Raw genomic sequence first — 17,500 nt, 5'->3', positions numbered from 1 at the left:
TGCCACACACCACCATACCTTTGTGGAACTGTTTCAAGATGTTAAGGAATTTGAGAGGAACCCACATTTGTGCAACAGTAACCACAGGAGTGCTTAGTCCACAGTGTCAAAGGGTTTTGCAAAATCTTTGAGTCAATGTTTAAGTTTTTATTTTGCTTCCTGCACTTCTCTTGGATTTGCCAGATGGCAAAGATGATGTCAGATGCGCTCCTGTCTCTTCTGAAACCACACTTTTTCTGGAAGGATGTTCTAAGTGAGTTATGATGCAGGTTAGCATGCGCTAACACACCAGTGTCTGACAGCAAAAAATGTCCCAACTGTAACCACACACTGATTTGTCACCCTTCTTTTTTATAGATAGTAGCAGTGTAGTTGTCCTTCCTTTCTCGAGGAATCATTACATGTTGCCAGACCTGTGAAATGAAATGGTGAAGACTCCTCACAAGAGGATAACCATCACTCCCGAGTAGCTCCACTGGGATTTGTGCCAGAGATTTTTTTGTTTCTCAAGCTTGTGATGCCTGAGAGAATCTTTGAGATGGTGGTGTATCATCCAGTGAACGGGCCTGGGAGGGAGTACAGAACGGTGGAGTTGGAGGGGTTGTGGTTGTTTGGGAGGGCACTGAAATGCTCAGCCCAATTTTCCAGGATCTGTGACTCTCCTTGAGTAATGTTCAGCCATTGGCTGATCTGACAGCAGTGATGATTCATGTTGAGGGCCGTAGAGTTTTCGCAGCAGTGCAGAAGGTGTAGGTGTTGTTTGTCTGCATTGCTTGAGTTCCTGGGCTTTTCTGACCCACCACTCATATGGGATGAGTCTTACTTGTTTTTGTGCTTCAGTGCAGATTGCTTTGCACTTTTGATGAGGGCTTGTGTTTGAGGATTAGAGAGCTGGGCTTGAAGTGTCCGTCATTTGTCCTCAAGCAGTGCCTTAGTCTCACAGGAGCTGTCATCAAACCAGTCCTGGTGCCGTCTTTGAGTGTTTCTGATGCAGTCTGATTTATGCCAATCTTCAGTCTGGCCCACTCGTCTTCCACAATGAAGGACAGTTTGAATGGTCTCCTACTAGAGAGGCTAAGTTGCCAATCTGTCTGGAGCAGGATATCTGAACCTTCCGGAGTGCTGGAGTTTAGCTTTTTTGCAACAAGATTGTTTTTGTGTGCAGAGGTTGTAACAGGAGTTTGTGTTAAGACTGCATCAGTCTATGGTCAGTCCAGCATTCAGTGCTGTACATGGCCCAGGTTATGGTGACATCATTGATATCTGATTGACAATTCAGCCAATTATGTACCAGTGTTTAGAGCGAGGGTGCCTCAATGGGATTTTGTATTTCTTATTCATTTGGAATATGGTGTTGGTTATGACTAACCGGTGTTCAGATCAGTGTGAGTAGTCTCATTACTGTTCATTCTACCAACTCCATGCATCCTGCCAACTCCCTGCCAGGTGTTTATATCTGAGCCAACTCTCACATTGAAGCCACCAGTGAGGAGGAGCTTGTTGGTCTGAAGGATTCTGGACAGTACAGTGTCAAGCGCCTCATAAAAAACATGAAGTTATCAGCATCCAGTGTTGGGGCATAGGCAGATGGGGCATATGAGAGTGGCGTAGCGACATTTAGCCAGTGGGATGCGCAGGTCATTAGCCTCTCAGTTTTTCCCTGGGGAGACTCAGAGGTGTTACAGAGGAGATTGGCAAAGCCGACTCCACGCGAGCTCTGTGAGCATCTTCTTGGGCACCCTCCTCCATCCTCTCTCGGGGAGTCTTCACTGCTGAACCTCATCTCATTCAGAGCTGTAGTGTCCACATTATACCTTCTTATCTCACTCAGAGCAGTAGTGTCTACATTACACCTCCTCATCTCACTCAGAACAGTAGTGTCCAAGTTACACCACCTCCTCATCTCACTCAGAGCAGTAATGTCCATGTTACACCTCCTCATCTCACTCAAAGCAGTAGTGTCCATGTTACACCTCCTCCTCATCTCACTCAGAGCTGTAGTGCCCACGTTACACCTCCTCATCTCAATCACAGCAGCACATCCTCAGCTGATGAGCAGTCAGCACTGTCCGGGTTGGTCTTGTGGTCCCATCTTGGACATCCAGGAGAGTACGGATATTCCAGGTTGCCTGGTTAAGATGTTTGGACTGTTTGCAATGTTCAGGTCACCTTTTCTACACCATCCCCCATCAGGGGGTGAGCCATATAGACTTTAAATAATGCGTCTCAATCACACGGCTGCCAAAGAAAAATGCTTGTTCCTGGATCCCATCTTCTGATGACTATCATACCTGTGCCGCTTCCATGTGGGTCTTGAGGCTCCCAGTCACATCCATGACCTGCCCTCGTCCCCCTATCCCATTGCCAGAAGACTTTCAGCATGAAGCATACGCCTGTGCAGCAGGAAGTAGATTAATGTGAAGAAAGGGGTGTGCACTTCCTTCCTCCACAGTCTTGGCTCCACCCCCACATTCCAGTGGCAGGAGATCAACTCAAAACAACCTTAGGTGGGGGGGGGGGGATTGCAGGGGGAACCAAACAGTAAAGGGGCTACTTACTGTGTGCCCCCAAATGGGTTTGGGTTTCTCTTTGTCTGGGACTTCCCCTTCAACCTTACGGCCATTTGGAACCTTACCAGGAGCTACTGAACCCCATGTGGCATCAGTCTTAAGATGAAAGGAACATGCAGATACAAAAACATCTGTTTCTGTAAAGTGGTAAAACATAAACGCATGTAAATACCATGGAGTAAAAGCTGATAGTATTTTTGACTCATTCATCTTTTGATCTCAGATCCAGATCCAGAAGTATAGCACAACTAACAAAATTCATGCAACTGTTACCATATGTTTGGAGGACACAGTAAATATACATACACTACTGCACTACACACCCCTACACACACACACACACACACACTGCATTACACACACACACGCACACACACATACACTGCATTACACAAACAAACACATGCACACACTGCATTACACACACACACACACACACATACACTGCATTATACACACACACACACAAACGCACACGCACACACATACAAACACACACACTCACTGCATTACACACACACACACACACACACACATACACTGCACTACACACCCTTACACACACACACACACACACTGCATTACACACACACACACACACACACACACATACACTGCATTACACACACAAACACACACACCTACACTGCATTACACACACAAACACACAAGCCTACACTGCATTACACACACACAAATGCACACACACACATACAAACACACACACACACACACACACTGCATTACACACACATACACACACACACACGTACACTGCATTACACACACAAACACACGCACACACTGAATTACAGACACACACATACACTGCATTACAGACACACATGCTTGCACACATACACACGCACACACACACATGCACACGCACATACACACACACACACACACACACACATGCATGTACATACACATATGCACACACTCAAACTCACATGAACACATACACACACACATATGCATGTACACACACACACACACGCACACACTCAAACTCACATAAACACACACACACTCACACACACACACACCTAATCAAGTACAGTTTGTGCAGGTGTCTGGTTGTTAACCCTTTGTGTTCTCCACAGCTGAAATCTTTCCACAACGAGCTCCTCACAGAACTGGAGAAGAAGGTGGAGCTAGACGCACGCTACCTGAGTGTGAGTACCTGTACACCTGCCTATCTTACCTTCTTCTGCATTTACATACATCAAACACATGTACACCTGCCAGTCTTACCTTCTGCATTTACATACATGAAACACATGTACACCTGCCTATCTTACCTTCTTCTGCATTTACATACATCAAACACATTTACACCTGCCTGTCTTACCTTCTGCATTTACATACATCAAACACATGTACACCTACCAGTCTTACCTTCTGCATTTACATACATCAAACACATGTACACCTGCCAGTCTTACCTTCTTCTGCATTTACATACATCAAACACATGTACACCTGCCAGTCTTACCTTCTGCATTTACATACATCAAACACATGTACAGCTGCCTATCTTACCTTCTTCTGCATTTACGTACATTAAACACATGTACAGCTGCCTATATTACCTTCTTCTGCATTTACGTACATTAAAAACATTTACACCTGCCTATCTTACCTTCTGCATTTACATACATCAAACACATGTACACCTGCCTATCTTACCTTCTTTTGCATTTACATACATCAAACACATTTACACCTGCCTGTCTTACCTTCTGCATTTACATACATCAAACACATGTACACCTGCCAGTCTTACCTTCTGCATTTACATACATCAAACACATGTACACCTGCCTATCTTACCTTCTTTTGCATTTACGTACATTAAAAACATTTACACCTGCCAGTCTTACCTTCTGCATTTACATACATCAAACACATGTACACCTGCCTATCTTACCTTCTTCTGCATTTACATACATCAAACACATGTACACCTGCCTACATTACCTTCTGGATTTACATACATTAAACACATGTACACCTGCCTATATTACCTTCTGGATTTACATACATTAAACACATTTACACCTGTGTGTGTGATGTAGTGTGTGTATTAAACACTGTGTGTATGATGCAGTGTGTGTGTTAGACACAGTGTGTGTGATGCAGTGTGTGTGTTAGACACAGTGTGTGTGATGCAGTGTGTGTGTTAGACACACTGTGTGTGATGCAGTGTGTGTGTATTAGACACAGTGTGTGATGCAGTGTGTGTGTTAGACACAGTGTGTGTGATGCAGTGTGTGTATTAAACACTGTGTGTGTGATGCAGTGTGTGTATTCGACACAGTGTATGTGATGCGGTGTGTGTATTAGACATTGTGTGTATGATGCAGTGTCTTTGTTAGACACAGTGTGTGTGATGCAGTGTGTGTTTTAGACACTGTGTGTGTGATGCAGTGTGTGTGTGTTAGACACTGTGTGTGTGATGCTGTGTGTGTGTGTGTGATGCTGTGTGTGTGTGTTAGACACTGTGTGTGTGATGCAGTGTGTGTGTGTGTTAGACACTGTGTGTGTGATGCAGTGTGTGTGTGTTAGACACTGTGTGTGTGATGCGGTGTGTGTGTATTCGACACAGTGTATGTGATGCGGTGTGTGTATTAGACATTGTGTGTATGATGCAGTGTGTTTGTTAGACACAGTGTGTGTGATGCAGTGTGTGTGTGTTAGACACTGTGTGTGTGATGCGGTGTGTGTGTGTATTAGACACAGTGTGTGTGATGCAGTGTGTGTGTGTGTTAGACACTGTGTGTGTGATGCGGTGTGTGTGTATTCGACACAGTGTATGTGATGCGGTGTGTGTATTAGACATTGTGTGTATGATGCAGTGTGTTTGTTAGACACAGTGTGTGTGATGCAGTGTGTGTGTGTTAGACACTGTGTGTGTGATGCGGTGTGTGTGTGTATTAGACACAGTGTGTGTGATGCAGTGTGTGTGTGTTAGACACTTTGTGTGTGATGCGGTGTGTGTGTATTAGACATTGTGTGTGTGATGCAGTGTGTGTGTGTTAGACACTGTGTATGTGATGCGGTGTGTGTGTATTAGACATTGTGTGTGTGATGCAGTGTGTGTGTGTTAGACACTGTGTGTGTGATGCAGTGTGTGTTTGTTAGACACTGTGTGTGTGATGCAGTGTGTGTGTGTTAGACACTGTGTGTGTGATGCGGTGTGTGTGTATTAGACATTGTGTGTGTGATGCAGTGTGTGTGTATTAAACACTGTGTGTGTGATGCGGTGTGTGTGGTGTGTGTGTGTGTGTTAGACTCTGTGTGTGTGATGCAGTGTGTGTGTGTGTTAGACACTGTGTGTGTGATGCAGTGTGTGTGTGTTAGACACTGTGTGTGTGATGCGGTGTGTGTGTATTAGACACAGTGTGTGTGATGCAGTGTGTGTGTGTTAGACACTGTGTGTGTGATGCAGTGTGTGTGTGTTAGACACTGTGTGTGTGATGCGGTGTGTGTGTATTAGACATTGTGTGTGTGATGCAGTGTGTGTGTATTAAACACTGTGTGTGTGTGATGCGGTGTGTGTGTATTAAACACTGTGTGTGTGATGCGGTGTGTGTGTGTTAGACACTGTGTGTGTGATGTGGTGTGTGTGTGTTAGACACTGTGTGTGTGATGCGGTGTGTGTGTATTAGACACAGTGTGTGATGCGGTGTGTGTGTGTTAAACACAGTGTGTGTGATGCAGTGTGTGTGTATTAGACACTGTGTGTGTGATGCGGCGTGTGTGTGTTAGACACAGTGTGTGTGTATTAGACACGGTGTGTGTGTTAGACACAGTGTGTGTGTGACGCAGTGTGTGACGCAGTGCAAGTCTGCAGGGAGTGCCAAATTTGGAAACACGCTCATGCTGATGTTCTCTGCGGGCCGGCTACTTTCTGGGACAGGACCCAGATTCTGCCACATGCGTCCTCGTTTCTGATGTTGCCATGAGCGACGGAATGGCCCCCTATTGACTCTCTGCCATTGCCCCTGCAACATTGCAGAAACATGCACCATGCAGAAATTTTCACCATGCAGAAACATGCACCTTGCAGAAACATGCACCATGCAGAAACTTTCACCATGCAGAAACATGCACCATACGGAAACATGCACCATGCAGGAACTGTCACCATGCAGAAACATGCACCTTGCAGAAACATGCACCATCCTGGAACTTTCACCATGCAGAAACATGCACCATGTAGAAACATGCACCACGCAGAAGTATGCACCATGCAGAAACATTCAACATGCAGAAACATGCACCATACAGAAACATACACCATCCAGAAATCATGCACCATGCAGAAACGTGCACCATAAAGAAACATGCACCATGCAGAAACATGCACCAAATAGGAATCTGCGACTGTGGAAACTTGCAGTTCCATGTCGTACAGCCAGGTATTCCCACAGATGAGATAATGAAAGTATGTTGGTGCAAAGGTATTTATCAGAGGCTCTCTGCCTTATCCTGAAGATGTGAGGAAGATAAGCATGTAAGTCTCACTGATGGAATCGCCAGGGTAGAGGAGGAAGTGTTGTGTACATGGTATGCTAATGCTCACTTATTAAAACACCTGGGTTTGACCTTGTAGACCTGGAGCTCAGGTGATGCTTGGGGACTTGCCTGAAATGTAAAATTCCCTTTGTTCAAAAGTCCTGCCTCTCAGGCTGCAACAAGCTGTAAACACTGCACTAGGTTCAGGCAATTCAAGGGGAAACTTTGCAAAATAAATAAATAAAATAAAGAATAATGAAAAATAAAGGAAATGATTTTGGGATGGTGTTAGGGTGGTGTTATGGTGTTGGGTGATGGTGTTATGGTGGTGTTAGGGCGATGATATTAGGATGGTGTTAGGATGATATTAGGGTAGTGCTAGGTTGATTATCTTAGAGTGATTGGGTGTTGGGTGTCTTAGGGTGATGGAATTAGGTGGTTATGGGGGATGGTGCTAGGATGGTATTAGGGTGGTGTGATGGTGGTTTTAGGGTGATGGTGTTAGGATGGTGTTAGGGTGGTTTCAAGGTGATGGTGTTAGGATGGTGTTAGGGTGGTGTCAGGATGATGGTGTTAATATGGTGTTAGGTTGATGGTGTTAGGATGGTGTCAGGGTGATGGTGTTAGGATGGTGTTAGGGTGGTGTCAGGGTGATGGTGTTAATATGGTGTTAGGCTGATGGTGTTAGGGTGGTGTCAGGGTGATGGTGTTAGGATGGTGTTAGAGTGGTGTCAGGGTGATGGTGTTAGGATGGTGTTAGGGTGGTGTCAGGGTGATGGTGTTAGAGTGGTGTGATTTTGGTGTGATGATGGTATCAGGGTGATGGTGTCAGGATGATGGTGTTAATATGGTGTTAGGCTGATGGTGTTAGGGTGTTGTTAGGGTGATGGTGTTAGGATGGTGTTAGGGTGGTGTCAGGGTGATGGTGTTAATATGGTGTTAGGCTGATGGTGTTAGGGTGGTGTCAGGGTGATGGTGTTAGGATGGTGTTAGGGTGGTGTCAGGGTGATGGTGTTAGGATGGTGTTAGGGTGGTGTCAGGGTGATGGTGTTAGAGTGGTGTGATTTTGGTGTGATGATGGTATCAGGGTGATGGTGTTAGGGTGATGGTGTTAATATGGTGTTAGGATGGTGGTGTTAGGGTGTTGTTAGGGTGATGGTGTTAGGGTGGTGTGATAGTGGTGTCGGGGTGAAGGTGTCAGGGTAATGGTGTTAGGGTGTTGTTAGGGTGGTGTGATGGTGGTGTCAGTGTGACGGTGTTAGGGTGGTGTAAGGGTGATGTGTTAGGATGGTGGTAGGGTGTCGTCAGGGTGATGCTGTTCAGGTGGTGTTAGGGTAATGGTGTGAGGTTGGTGTTAGGGTGTTCTTAGGATGATGGTGTTCAGGTGGTGTTAGGGTAATGGTGTGAGGATGGTGTGATGGCGATGGTGTTAGGGTGGTGTCAGGGTGAAGGTGTAATGGTGTGGTTAGGGTGATGGTAATAATTCTCTGTCTCCCCCTGCAGGCCGCACTGAAGAAGTACCAGATGGAGCACAAGAGTAAAGGGGAGAGTCTGGAGAAGTGCCAGGCGGAGCTGAAGAAGCTTCGCCGTAAGAGCCAGGGCAAGAACGCCTCCAAGTACGGAGACAAGGAGATGCAGGTGGGGACCAGCAGGGGGCACTGTGATGTTTGAGTAACAGGAAAGGTACCGGAAATGGGCTGAAGAGATGATTGGTTGCTGTGTCTGAAGAGTTTGGTGTCATTGGCTGATAGGATTGCGGCTGTATCACAGTGGTATCTCACTGGATCCCAGTGGGTTTGAGGTTTATTGATCACAGGTCACAGGTACTGGTCCAGCAGACTGAAGCACCATTATTCTTCATTCGATGACACTTTTGACAAGGGTCGTGCAACAAAAATGAAAGTGTCGCATGACGTTTGGCATTTACACTTCAGCGAAGGGTTCTGCTCTCTCTGTGGTAATGACACGCCCGACTGCTGATGTTTGCATATATGAAATCATGGCAGTGCCCAAGGAAATCCTGAAATTGAGGAGGAAGAAATTTTAAATCTACTTTTTTTTTTTTTTTTTTTTTTTTTAACAAAAAAAATAATGTGGTTCGTCAGTCAGATAAACCAAACAATGGAAAAACAAGTCAAGTATGTTCCAGTTAATTTGATGTGTTATGTGCTGGATTTCAGCTATTTTAGTATGTTGGCTAATTGGTTCAATGACTTAACTGCATCCATCCCTGCATTGTACAGGGGATACTTCATTATTTAATCTAATGGTCTTTCCTCTGTCCCCTCCATGTTCATCAACACCGGCCAAACCCAAAATAATGACATAGAGCAACAAAAACCAAAAAGTATCCATGACAGTGAATTTTGGTGTTCCATCTGGCTGTACAGTCACATTGTGCGACAGTGTGATGTTGGCCACATAACATTTTAGAGGTACGCAACACAGAATAAGTATCCTGCGGCACTTTCGTCAGTTGAAAATAATGTCATTTTTGTGGTGACACTTATCAAAAGCGTTGTGTGACTGAGTATAAATTAGGCGTTACTCACATTTGACCCCCTTACTCATGGCGTGGCCTCCATGAGCTGCTTTGGGATGGTGCTGATTGGCTGGTTACTCAGATGGGCTGCTTTGGGATGGTGCTGATTGGCTGGTTACTCAGATGGGCTGCTTTGGGATGGTGCTGATTGGCTGGTTACTCAGATGGGCTCCTTTGGGATGGTGCTGATTGGCTGGTTACTCAGATGGGCTCCTTTGGGATGGTGCTGATTGGCTGGTTACTCAGATGGGCTGCTTTGGGATGGTGCTGATTGGCTGGTTACTCAGATGGGCTGGTTTTGGATGATGCTGAATGGCTGGTTACTCAGATAGGCTGCTTTGGGATGGTTCTGACTGGCTGGTTATTCAGATGGGCTGCTTCGGGACAGTGCTGATTGGTTTGAGATGGTGCTGATTGGCTGGTTACTCAGATGGGCTGGTTTTGGACGGTGCTGATTGGCTGGTTACTCAGATGGGCTGTTTTGGGACAGTGGTGATTACCTTTGGGATAATGTTGATTGGCTGGTTAATCGGATGAGCTGCTTTGGGATGGTGCTGATTGGTTGGTTACTCAGTTGGGCTGCTTTGGGACAGTGCTGATTGGCTTTGGGATGGTGCTGATTGGCTGGTTAATCAGATGAGCTGCTTTGGGACGATGCTGATTGGCTGGTTACTCAGGTGAGCTGGTTTGATACTGGTTTGACCCACCAGTACTGGAGTTAAACCTGCAGACACAGCAGCCCTCCAGGTCTGCAGTTTGAGGAGACTAGCTCACCACTCAGTTTAATGCACGCACACACACACCTTACACACACACACACACACACACACACACACACACAGCTTGTGAGTCCTGGTTAGTTCCATGTTTTCCTGAAGATATGAAGGGGTCTGCCGGAGTGTTGTAAAATGTGAAATTTTACCTGCATCTAAAGAGCTGAAATAATCTGAGTCTTTATTTCTGTGGAGGCAGGTGTGAGGAAATGAGTCATTCAGCCCGTCAGGACACAGGTAGGCAGTGGAACTGGGCTTCGGTTCATTAGGACCTGCCAATCACACAGCCGGAGGTGGAGTCACAGCTGTGATCTGCACAGGAAATGGAAAACAGCAGCTGCTGACATTTCCACCGCCACCACCGCGCGAGGCGGGATGCCAGCAGCCATCAGCCAGCATCAGCACTGCAGTCTCAGTGCGTCTCTGTACAGGCTCAGTGCGTTATGACAGAGTCTCAGTGCGTCTCTGTACAGTCTCAGTGCGTAATGACAGAGTCTCAGTGCGTCTCTGTACAGGCTCAGTGCGTTATGACAGAGTCTCAGTGCGTCTCTGTACAGGCTCAGTGCGTAATGACAGAGTCTCAGTGCGTCTCTGTACAGGCTCAGTGCGTTATGACAGAGTCTCAGTGCGTCTCTGTACAGGCTCAGTGCGTAATGACAGAGTCTCAGTGCGTCTCTGTACAGGCTCAGTGCGTGATGACAGAGTCTCAGTGCGTCTCTGTACAGGCTCAGTGTGTAGTGGAAGAGTTTCAGTGCGTTTCTGTTCAGGCCAGTGTGTAATGGCAGAGTATCAGTGCATCTCTCTACAGGCTCAGTGCATAATGACAGAGTATCAGTGCGTCTCTGTACAGAGTAATGGACTTTTTGCAGTGTGTAATGGGTTTGCGTGTGTGATAGCATGCTCCTCTCCATCCTCTTCCTCATGTTGTGTGTCAGTGTACCATGTTGTGGAACCTTATACTGGGCCAGACTGCTTTGAGTCCCAGGTGTGTCCTGCATGCCAGCCGGAATGAAGCCTGTGAAATTACATGAAGCACAAAGGTGCTATAATGTGTGCGGCTGTGAGCTATGAGAAGAACACGCTTCTCATGTCACAACCAGCCGATGGGAAAGGTCATTACAGTGTCATTCATGGTCCATTTGGTGAGGGAATTCTCGCTATTTTGAGAGTGTTGGTGCCTTGTATTTCAGAGCCTGAATGGCTGCATGGAGCCTTTGGTTTTGAGCCGGAATGGCAGAGTGGGATCCTTATGTTTTTGAGCCAGAATGGCAGTATGGGATCCTTATGTTTTTGAGCCAGAATGGCAGAGTGGGGTCCTTATATTTTAAGCCAGAATTTCAGTGTGGGGACCTTATGTTTTTAAGCAGAATGGCAGTGTGGGGTCCTTATGATTTTGAGCCATAATGGCAGTGCAGGGCCTTATTTTTTAATAGCCTGACTGGTGGACTGGTCTCTGCCCTTGTATGTTTCTCCCATAGAACTGTATAAGAACTAGAAAGCTGCCTTCTCAACTTGCATTTTCTCTGATTAGCCATTGTGGTATGTCATGTGATGGTGGTCATTTTGCCCATTTTGTACAGTGTCAGTGTTGCTGCTGTAACTGTTTGCTAATGAGGACTGCTAAATTTGTTAGCTATTTAAGTTAGCTAGCCCTAGCAGCCAGAGGCGTAGATAGCAAATTTCCATAAACATGAAGTAAAAAGAGCTGCTCTAGGTTTTACTCTGCACAGTTATCCAGCTAATTCAGGAATCCTGCTTAGTGAAATACCCCCCTGTTTAGTTAGCTAGCTTTGTTTATAAGCTGTATAGTTGCTTAACATTAGGCTACATGCTCAGCATTACATTGGTCACAAAGGCTGTGTGACCAAAGCTGGCTTATTTAGCCAAAAAGATAGATGCTGTGCCCCCTAAAGTAATAATATTGATACTTTTCGTCGTCATAGGCTACATTGTTTGATGTGACCCATTTAAAACTCAGTGTGAAGTCTTGTCAATACATTTGAAACCATTTTATTATGCAAAGATAACAAATCAATGGCAGTTGTCAAGCTAGTTAACTTTATAACTGTTTGCTAACATTATCTTGCTTGCTAGCTAGTTAGCGGTGGGCTATTTGTAAGCTAACTTATGTAGTTTGGTGGTTTAGAGACGAGCGGCAGTGTTAGGCATTGTCATATGATGAAGCTGTGAAATTACTAGGGGGATTTAGGCGTCATCATGTGACCCTGTTACAAATCTCATTGGTTTTTTCTTAACCAATCAGAGACCAGTCACCTCAACGACAATCCGAGCACGTTTTTTTTTTAAATCATGTTTTTCCTCTTTTTGATTCAGTCTGGAAATTTTTTTGATCCAGGAAAAATTTTAAATACTATTGCCTGTTTCTATTGATTATCCTACCGTGAGCTTTTGGTACATAAATTTCACTGTGAGCAAATGAAATCAAATCTGTAACACTCAAAGCAATTATTCACATATATAGCATTTCCAGGCTGTGGTGGCCATCTTGCGGTGGCATTTGTGGAAGTCCCAAACTAGGGTAGGATTGAAACACATGACCCCATTTCCTCTGCAGTTCTTACACAGTTCTGTGGTTTCCCCTCAGTATGTAGAGGCCATCAGCTGCAAGCAAGGTGACCTGGATAACTGCATTGCGGAAGGCTACAGGACAGCACTGTCGGAGGAGCGGAGAAGGTACTGCTTCCTGGTGGATCGGCAGTGTGCCGTTGCCAAGAACAGCGCCACCTACCACGGCAAGGTGAGGCGGCACGTGCTGGTCACATGACCCAGTGTGACAGGGTTATGGGATGAGTTGGTGATATAGCACCATTCCCTCTTCACCCCTCCATCACATCCATACATCATGGGTATGGTGAGTGATTAATGGCAGAGCAGTGCATCATTGGTGTGGAGAGTGACTGATGGCAGAGTGGTGCATCATGGGTATGGAGAGTGATTAATGGCAGAGCAGTGCATCATGGGTATGGGGAGTGATTAATGGCTGAGCAGTGCATCATGGGTATGGGGAGTGAATAATGGCTGAGCAGTGCATCATGGGTATGGGGAGTGATTAATGGCAGAGCAGTGCATCATGGGTATGGGGAGTGATTAATGGCTGAGCAGTGCATCATGGGTATGGGGAGTGATTAATGGCAGAGCAGTGCATCATGGGTATGGGGAGTGATTAATGGCAGAGCAGTGCATCATGGGTATGGGGAGTGATTAATGACTGAGCAGTGCATCATGGGTATGGGGAGTGATTAATGGCAGAACGGTGCATCATGGGTATGCGGAGTGATTAATGGCAGAGCTGGCTGAGCAGTGCATCATGGGCATGGAGAGTGATTAATGGCAGAATGGTGCATCATGGTTATGGAGAGCAATATATTCATCAACAGGAAGGTGTTTTGCTGCAGTTTGTTCTGGGGCATCAATAATCCCTCAGTTTTTACTATTCAATTAAATTCAATTCCATTTCATTTGTATAGCATTTCTTACACAGACACACACATCACAAAAATGTTTTACAGTGGAAATGAAAAAAAACCCAGACTTTAATCCCCACAAGGCAAGTAATTGAGATAAAAAATGGTGGCAAGAATATACTCCCCAATGGGAAATCTTGGGAGGAAGTATAGGCTACAGCGGGGAGGCCATCCTCCCCTGGCCAGCGGGGTGTGATAGCTCAGATTAAATTGAATGAAATGAGGGATCATGCACACTGTATCATGATATGTGAAAAACTCCACGCAGCTGAATCAGTGCTCTCCCTACCAGCTGCTGCCAGGCCTTTTCAGCAGGGACAGAAGTGCAATTCACCTTTAAAATCCACACTGTTATTGTGCTGTTATATTAGTGTGTTTTTATTATATACGGTGCCATGAAAAAGCTGGGTCCCAGAGCCTTACAGAATGGCTCTGTAACCCTTTCCAGACTGACAAATATATCTTCTGGAATTTAATTTCATCGTGGCAGTTTGCTTGTAGTAGCTTTTTGGAGACTACTTCACTCTGATGGTGAGGTTCAATATGTGTGCAGTTTAGATTCAACAGGGCTGGCTGCAGTCAAGCCTGGCTGTGTTCAATCAGCTGAATCTAATAATCAATTGAATGTGGTTTATTGGTTGATTGAGCAACTAAAGCCGCGTTTCCACCAAAATTACCCGGAACTTTCAGTCCCAGGGACTACTTTACCAGGAACTAAAAGGTTCCTTCAGCCAATGGTTGTCTGCGTTTCCACCGGGGTCTAAAGTACCGCGAAGATTAGGCAAATTAGCCCACTGACGTTGTCGTCGGTCCATCTGTCATATGATTTCTTCTGTAACCCCATACTACCACCGAAGTAGCCTACATTATTTTCTAATAACCGGGACAGCCCGGAGGGGTTTATTCCACTTATATACAACGGGTTACCAACAATGACTATATATGGTTACTTTTGTATTTATTGATTTTCATATATCCTCTCAAACACATTCATTAACAGCAGAAAACATGCACACATTGTAAACAATTTGCTGTTTTATTACTTTCTCGTCGTCAATTCCATATAGGCTAATCGCAAAATGACAAGAATAGAACGAAAACTCGGACTTGCGTGAAAATGTAAATTAGTAGTGGTACAGCCACCGTTTGCTTTCCTTCGAAGTTACTGCTAGCTGAGCAGCGAAGTGTGCCCTCCAGATGCGAACCATGCACCATAAATGAGTCCATAGTCTTCCTGGTCTTTTCGTGGAATTGAAAAATGGCAGTAAAATTGAGTAAAATTACAGCAGTCTGAAAAAGCTAAAGGGAAGATTACTAGAATTAACCTGTTATTTTACCCGGATAAACAGTGCGGAAGGTGATTTCCAGTTTGCTTGTACTGTATCACCAATGTTAATTATGCAGAACTACCGCATACCTCACATAACTGTATCAAACGTTTTGAGTCAATTACAACGGGCTAACAAAGAAAATCCGGAAGAAAATATTCAGCAACCGAATGAATCCGTTTGAATGTTTTGGTAGCCTACGTAATATGCTGTCCCAGCACGAATGCTTAGCATTTTATAAAACGAATACTAAAGCAAGAAAAGAACAGAAGAGCACACGTTATAATTCCAAGACGTTGACAGGCTATAACCAAAAGTAGGCTACTGCGCCGCATAACATACAAGTTTGATTTGAAGTTATTATGAAAATAAATTGGTTTGCCGCTGCATATTTTCAAACATGGCGGGTAATGGCGGAAAATAAATACAACACAAATGCTACGAGTACTCGACCAATCAGAAATGTTCAGCGCTGCAAGCTCCACCCAAAAGGTTCCTGTACTTTCGGAAAGTACTACCCCCCGAGCAGGAACGTTTTGGGGGGTAAAACAAAGCCCCCAGAACTAAATTTAGACCCTAGTCCCTGCGGTGGAAACGCACTGAGTTCCTCAAAAGGTTCCTAGTTCCGGGGTATAGTTCCTGCGGTGGAAACGCGGCTTAAGGAGGAAATTACTTTTTGTGTTATATTCTTGCTGTAATTGTGTTATATTTGCATTGTAATTGTGTTATATTCTTGCTGTAATTGTGTTATATTTGCACTGCAATTGTGTTATATTCCTGCTGTAATTGTGTTATATTCCTGCTGTAATTGTGCTTTATTCTTGCTGTTCAGGGGAAGGATCTGCTGGCTCAAAACATTCCCTTGTGGCAGCAGGCCTGCTCTGACCCCTCTAAGCTGCCAGAGAGAGCCATGATCCTGGCCCAGCAGCTAAGCTCCGCCTCTGGCAAGCTCAGCTCCGCCCCTGGTACACTGAGGTCCAGCCCCCTGGATGCCTCCAAGGCCAATATGCTAATGTCTGACCCCTCCTCTGGAGCCAAGCCCCTCCCCCTGGCACCTGAACTCACAGCCTTCACAGGTGGCCTGGCCCATCAGGATGTAAGTAACCCCCCCTCCACCAACCAATCAGGAATATGCACACTGGGTTACCCACCAACCAATCAGAACTATGTAAACTGAATTGCCCACTAACAAAACAGGACTATGTCCAATGAGTTACCCAGCAACCAATCAGAACTAGGCACAATGAGCTACCCAGCAACCAGTTAGAAATGCACACTGAGCTAGCCACCAACCAATCAGAAAGCAGACTGATAACCTCAGCCATCAGAACTGTGCAGACCAATAGAATTGGACTGCTTCAGTTTGGAGGTGATACCAATGTTGCTGTATGTGTTGACGGGTGTAATCCTGGCAAGTTAATCAATCTGTTTCTGATTACATAATCCCATTTTATTTTTAGATTTTAGATTTAGATTTATTTATTTGCACTCATCATATACAAATGACAAAATAGAACAAATACACTTACTTAAAACAGTACAAAGAGGGTTATTGTAAAAAGTGAGATGCTAACATGAGAAACAATTTGTAGAGTATTGAGTGCAAGGATTACCCATTAAGCCAACAATAGCTGGCTCATTTTCAATGGGGTCCGAGACTGGACTATTAAAATAACTAAATATACAACAAATATACAAATATGGATCTCTACATTTAATAATTAACTCTAAACAAGAAAAGTTTATGTTGTATATAATATATTTTAAATTAAAATAAGCAACACATGGTGAGGACTGCTGATCACTGATTGGTGGATTGATAAGGAGCCTTGGCCCTTTAGAGGAGGTCTGTAATTGGTCAGGGGCCCTGATCCTTGATTAGTGGAATTGGGGGAGTTGCTCATGTATGACGAGGAGCCAAAATCTCTGATTGGTTGGTTGATGAGTATCCATGTCCCCTGATTGGTGAGCTTGTTGTTCAGGTCTAGGCATCTGCTTGGCTAGTTTAGGTGTATTTGAGGTTAAGGGGATGTGTTGGTGTGCACAGAGGCTCATGGGAGTGGACGGGGTGCCCCTGATGAACGGTGCGGTGGGGGGCCATGCAGAGGATTACCAGCAGTGGGTGGAGGGGAGGATGGCACAGGCTAAGGCCCCCCAACAGCACCCGAGGCAAGCCAGCGACAAATACTCCAGCACCCTGCCCGTGCGCAAGACCCAGCCTGCCAGGAGCAAGGCCTCTGCAGGTAAACCCCACCCACACCGCCAACGTCATCCTGAC

At 45.2% G+C, this 17,500-nt stretch overlaps 1 protein-coding gene across 11 annotated transcripts in view; it reads left to right on the top strand.

Annotated features, from left to right (window-relative positions):
- The window catches only part of baiap2b (BAR/IMD domain containing adaptor protein 2b), a 66,561-nt gene that overhangs the window by 26,058 nt on the left and 23,003 nt on the right, over nucleotides 1–17,500 (top strand). For all 11 annotated transcript variants that reach the window (XM_035406891.1, XM_035406896.1, XM_035406900.1 and 8 more), the window contains 5 exons: nucleotides 3,677–3,748; nucleotides 8,598–8,732; nucleotides 13,015–13,167; nucleotides 16,055–16,318; nucleotides 17,270–17,465. In XM_035406891.1, coding sequence (XP_035262782.1) covers nucleotides 3,677–3,748; nucleotides 8,598–8,732; nucleotides 13,015–13,167; nucleotides 16,055–16,318; nucleotides 17,270–17,465 — 820 coding nt within the window. The remainder of the gene's footprint in view (nucleotides 1–3,676; nucleotides 3,749–8,597; nucleotides 8,733–13,014; nucleotides 13,168–16,054; nucleotides 16,319–17,269; nucleotides 17,466–17,500) is intronic.

This window comes from Anguilla anguilla, chromosome 2, assembly GCF_013347855.1.
Source record: "Anguilla anguilla isolate fAngAng1 chromosome 2, fAngAng1.pri, whole genome shotgun sequence".
NCBI lineage: Eukaryota > Metazoa > Chordata > Actinopteri > Anguilliformes > Anguillidae > Anguilla > Anguilla anguilla.
The sequence above is the reverse complement of the archived record's forward strand: the minus strand, read 5'-3'. Positions and strand labels throughout refer to the sequence as shown.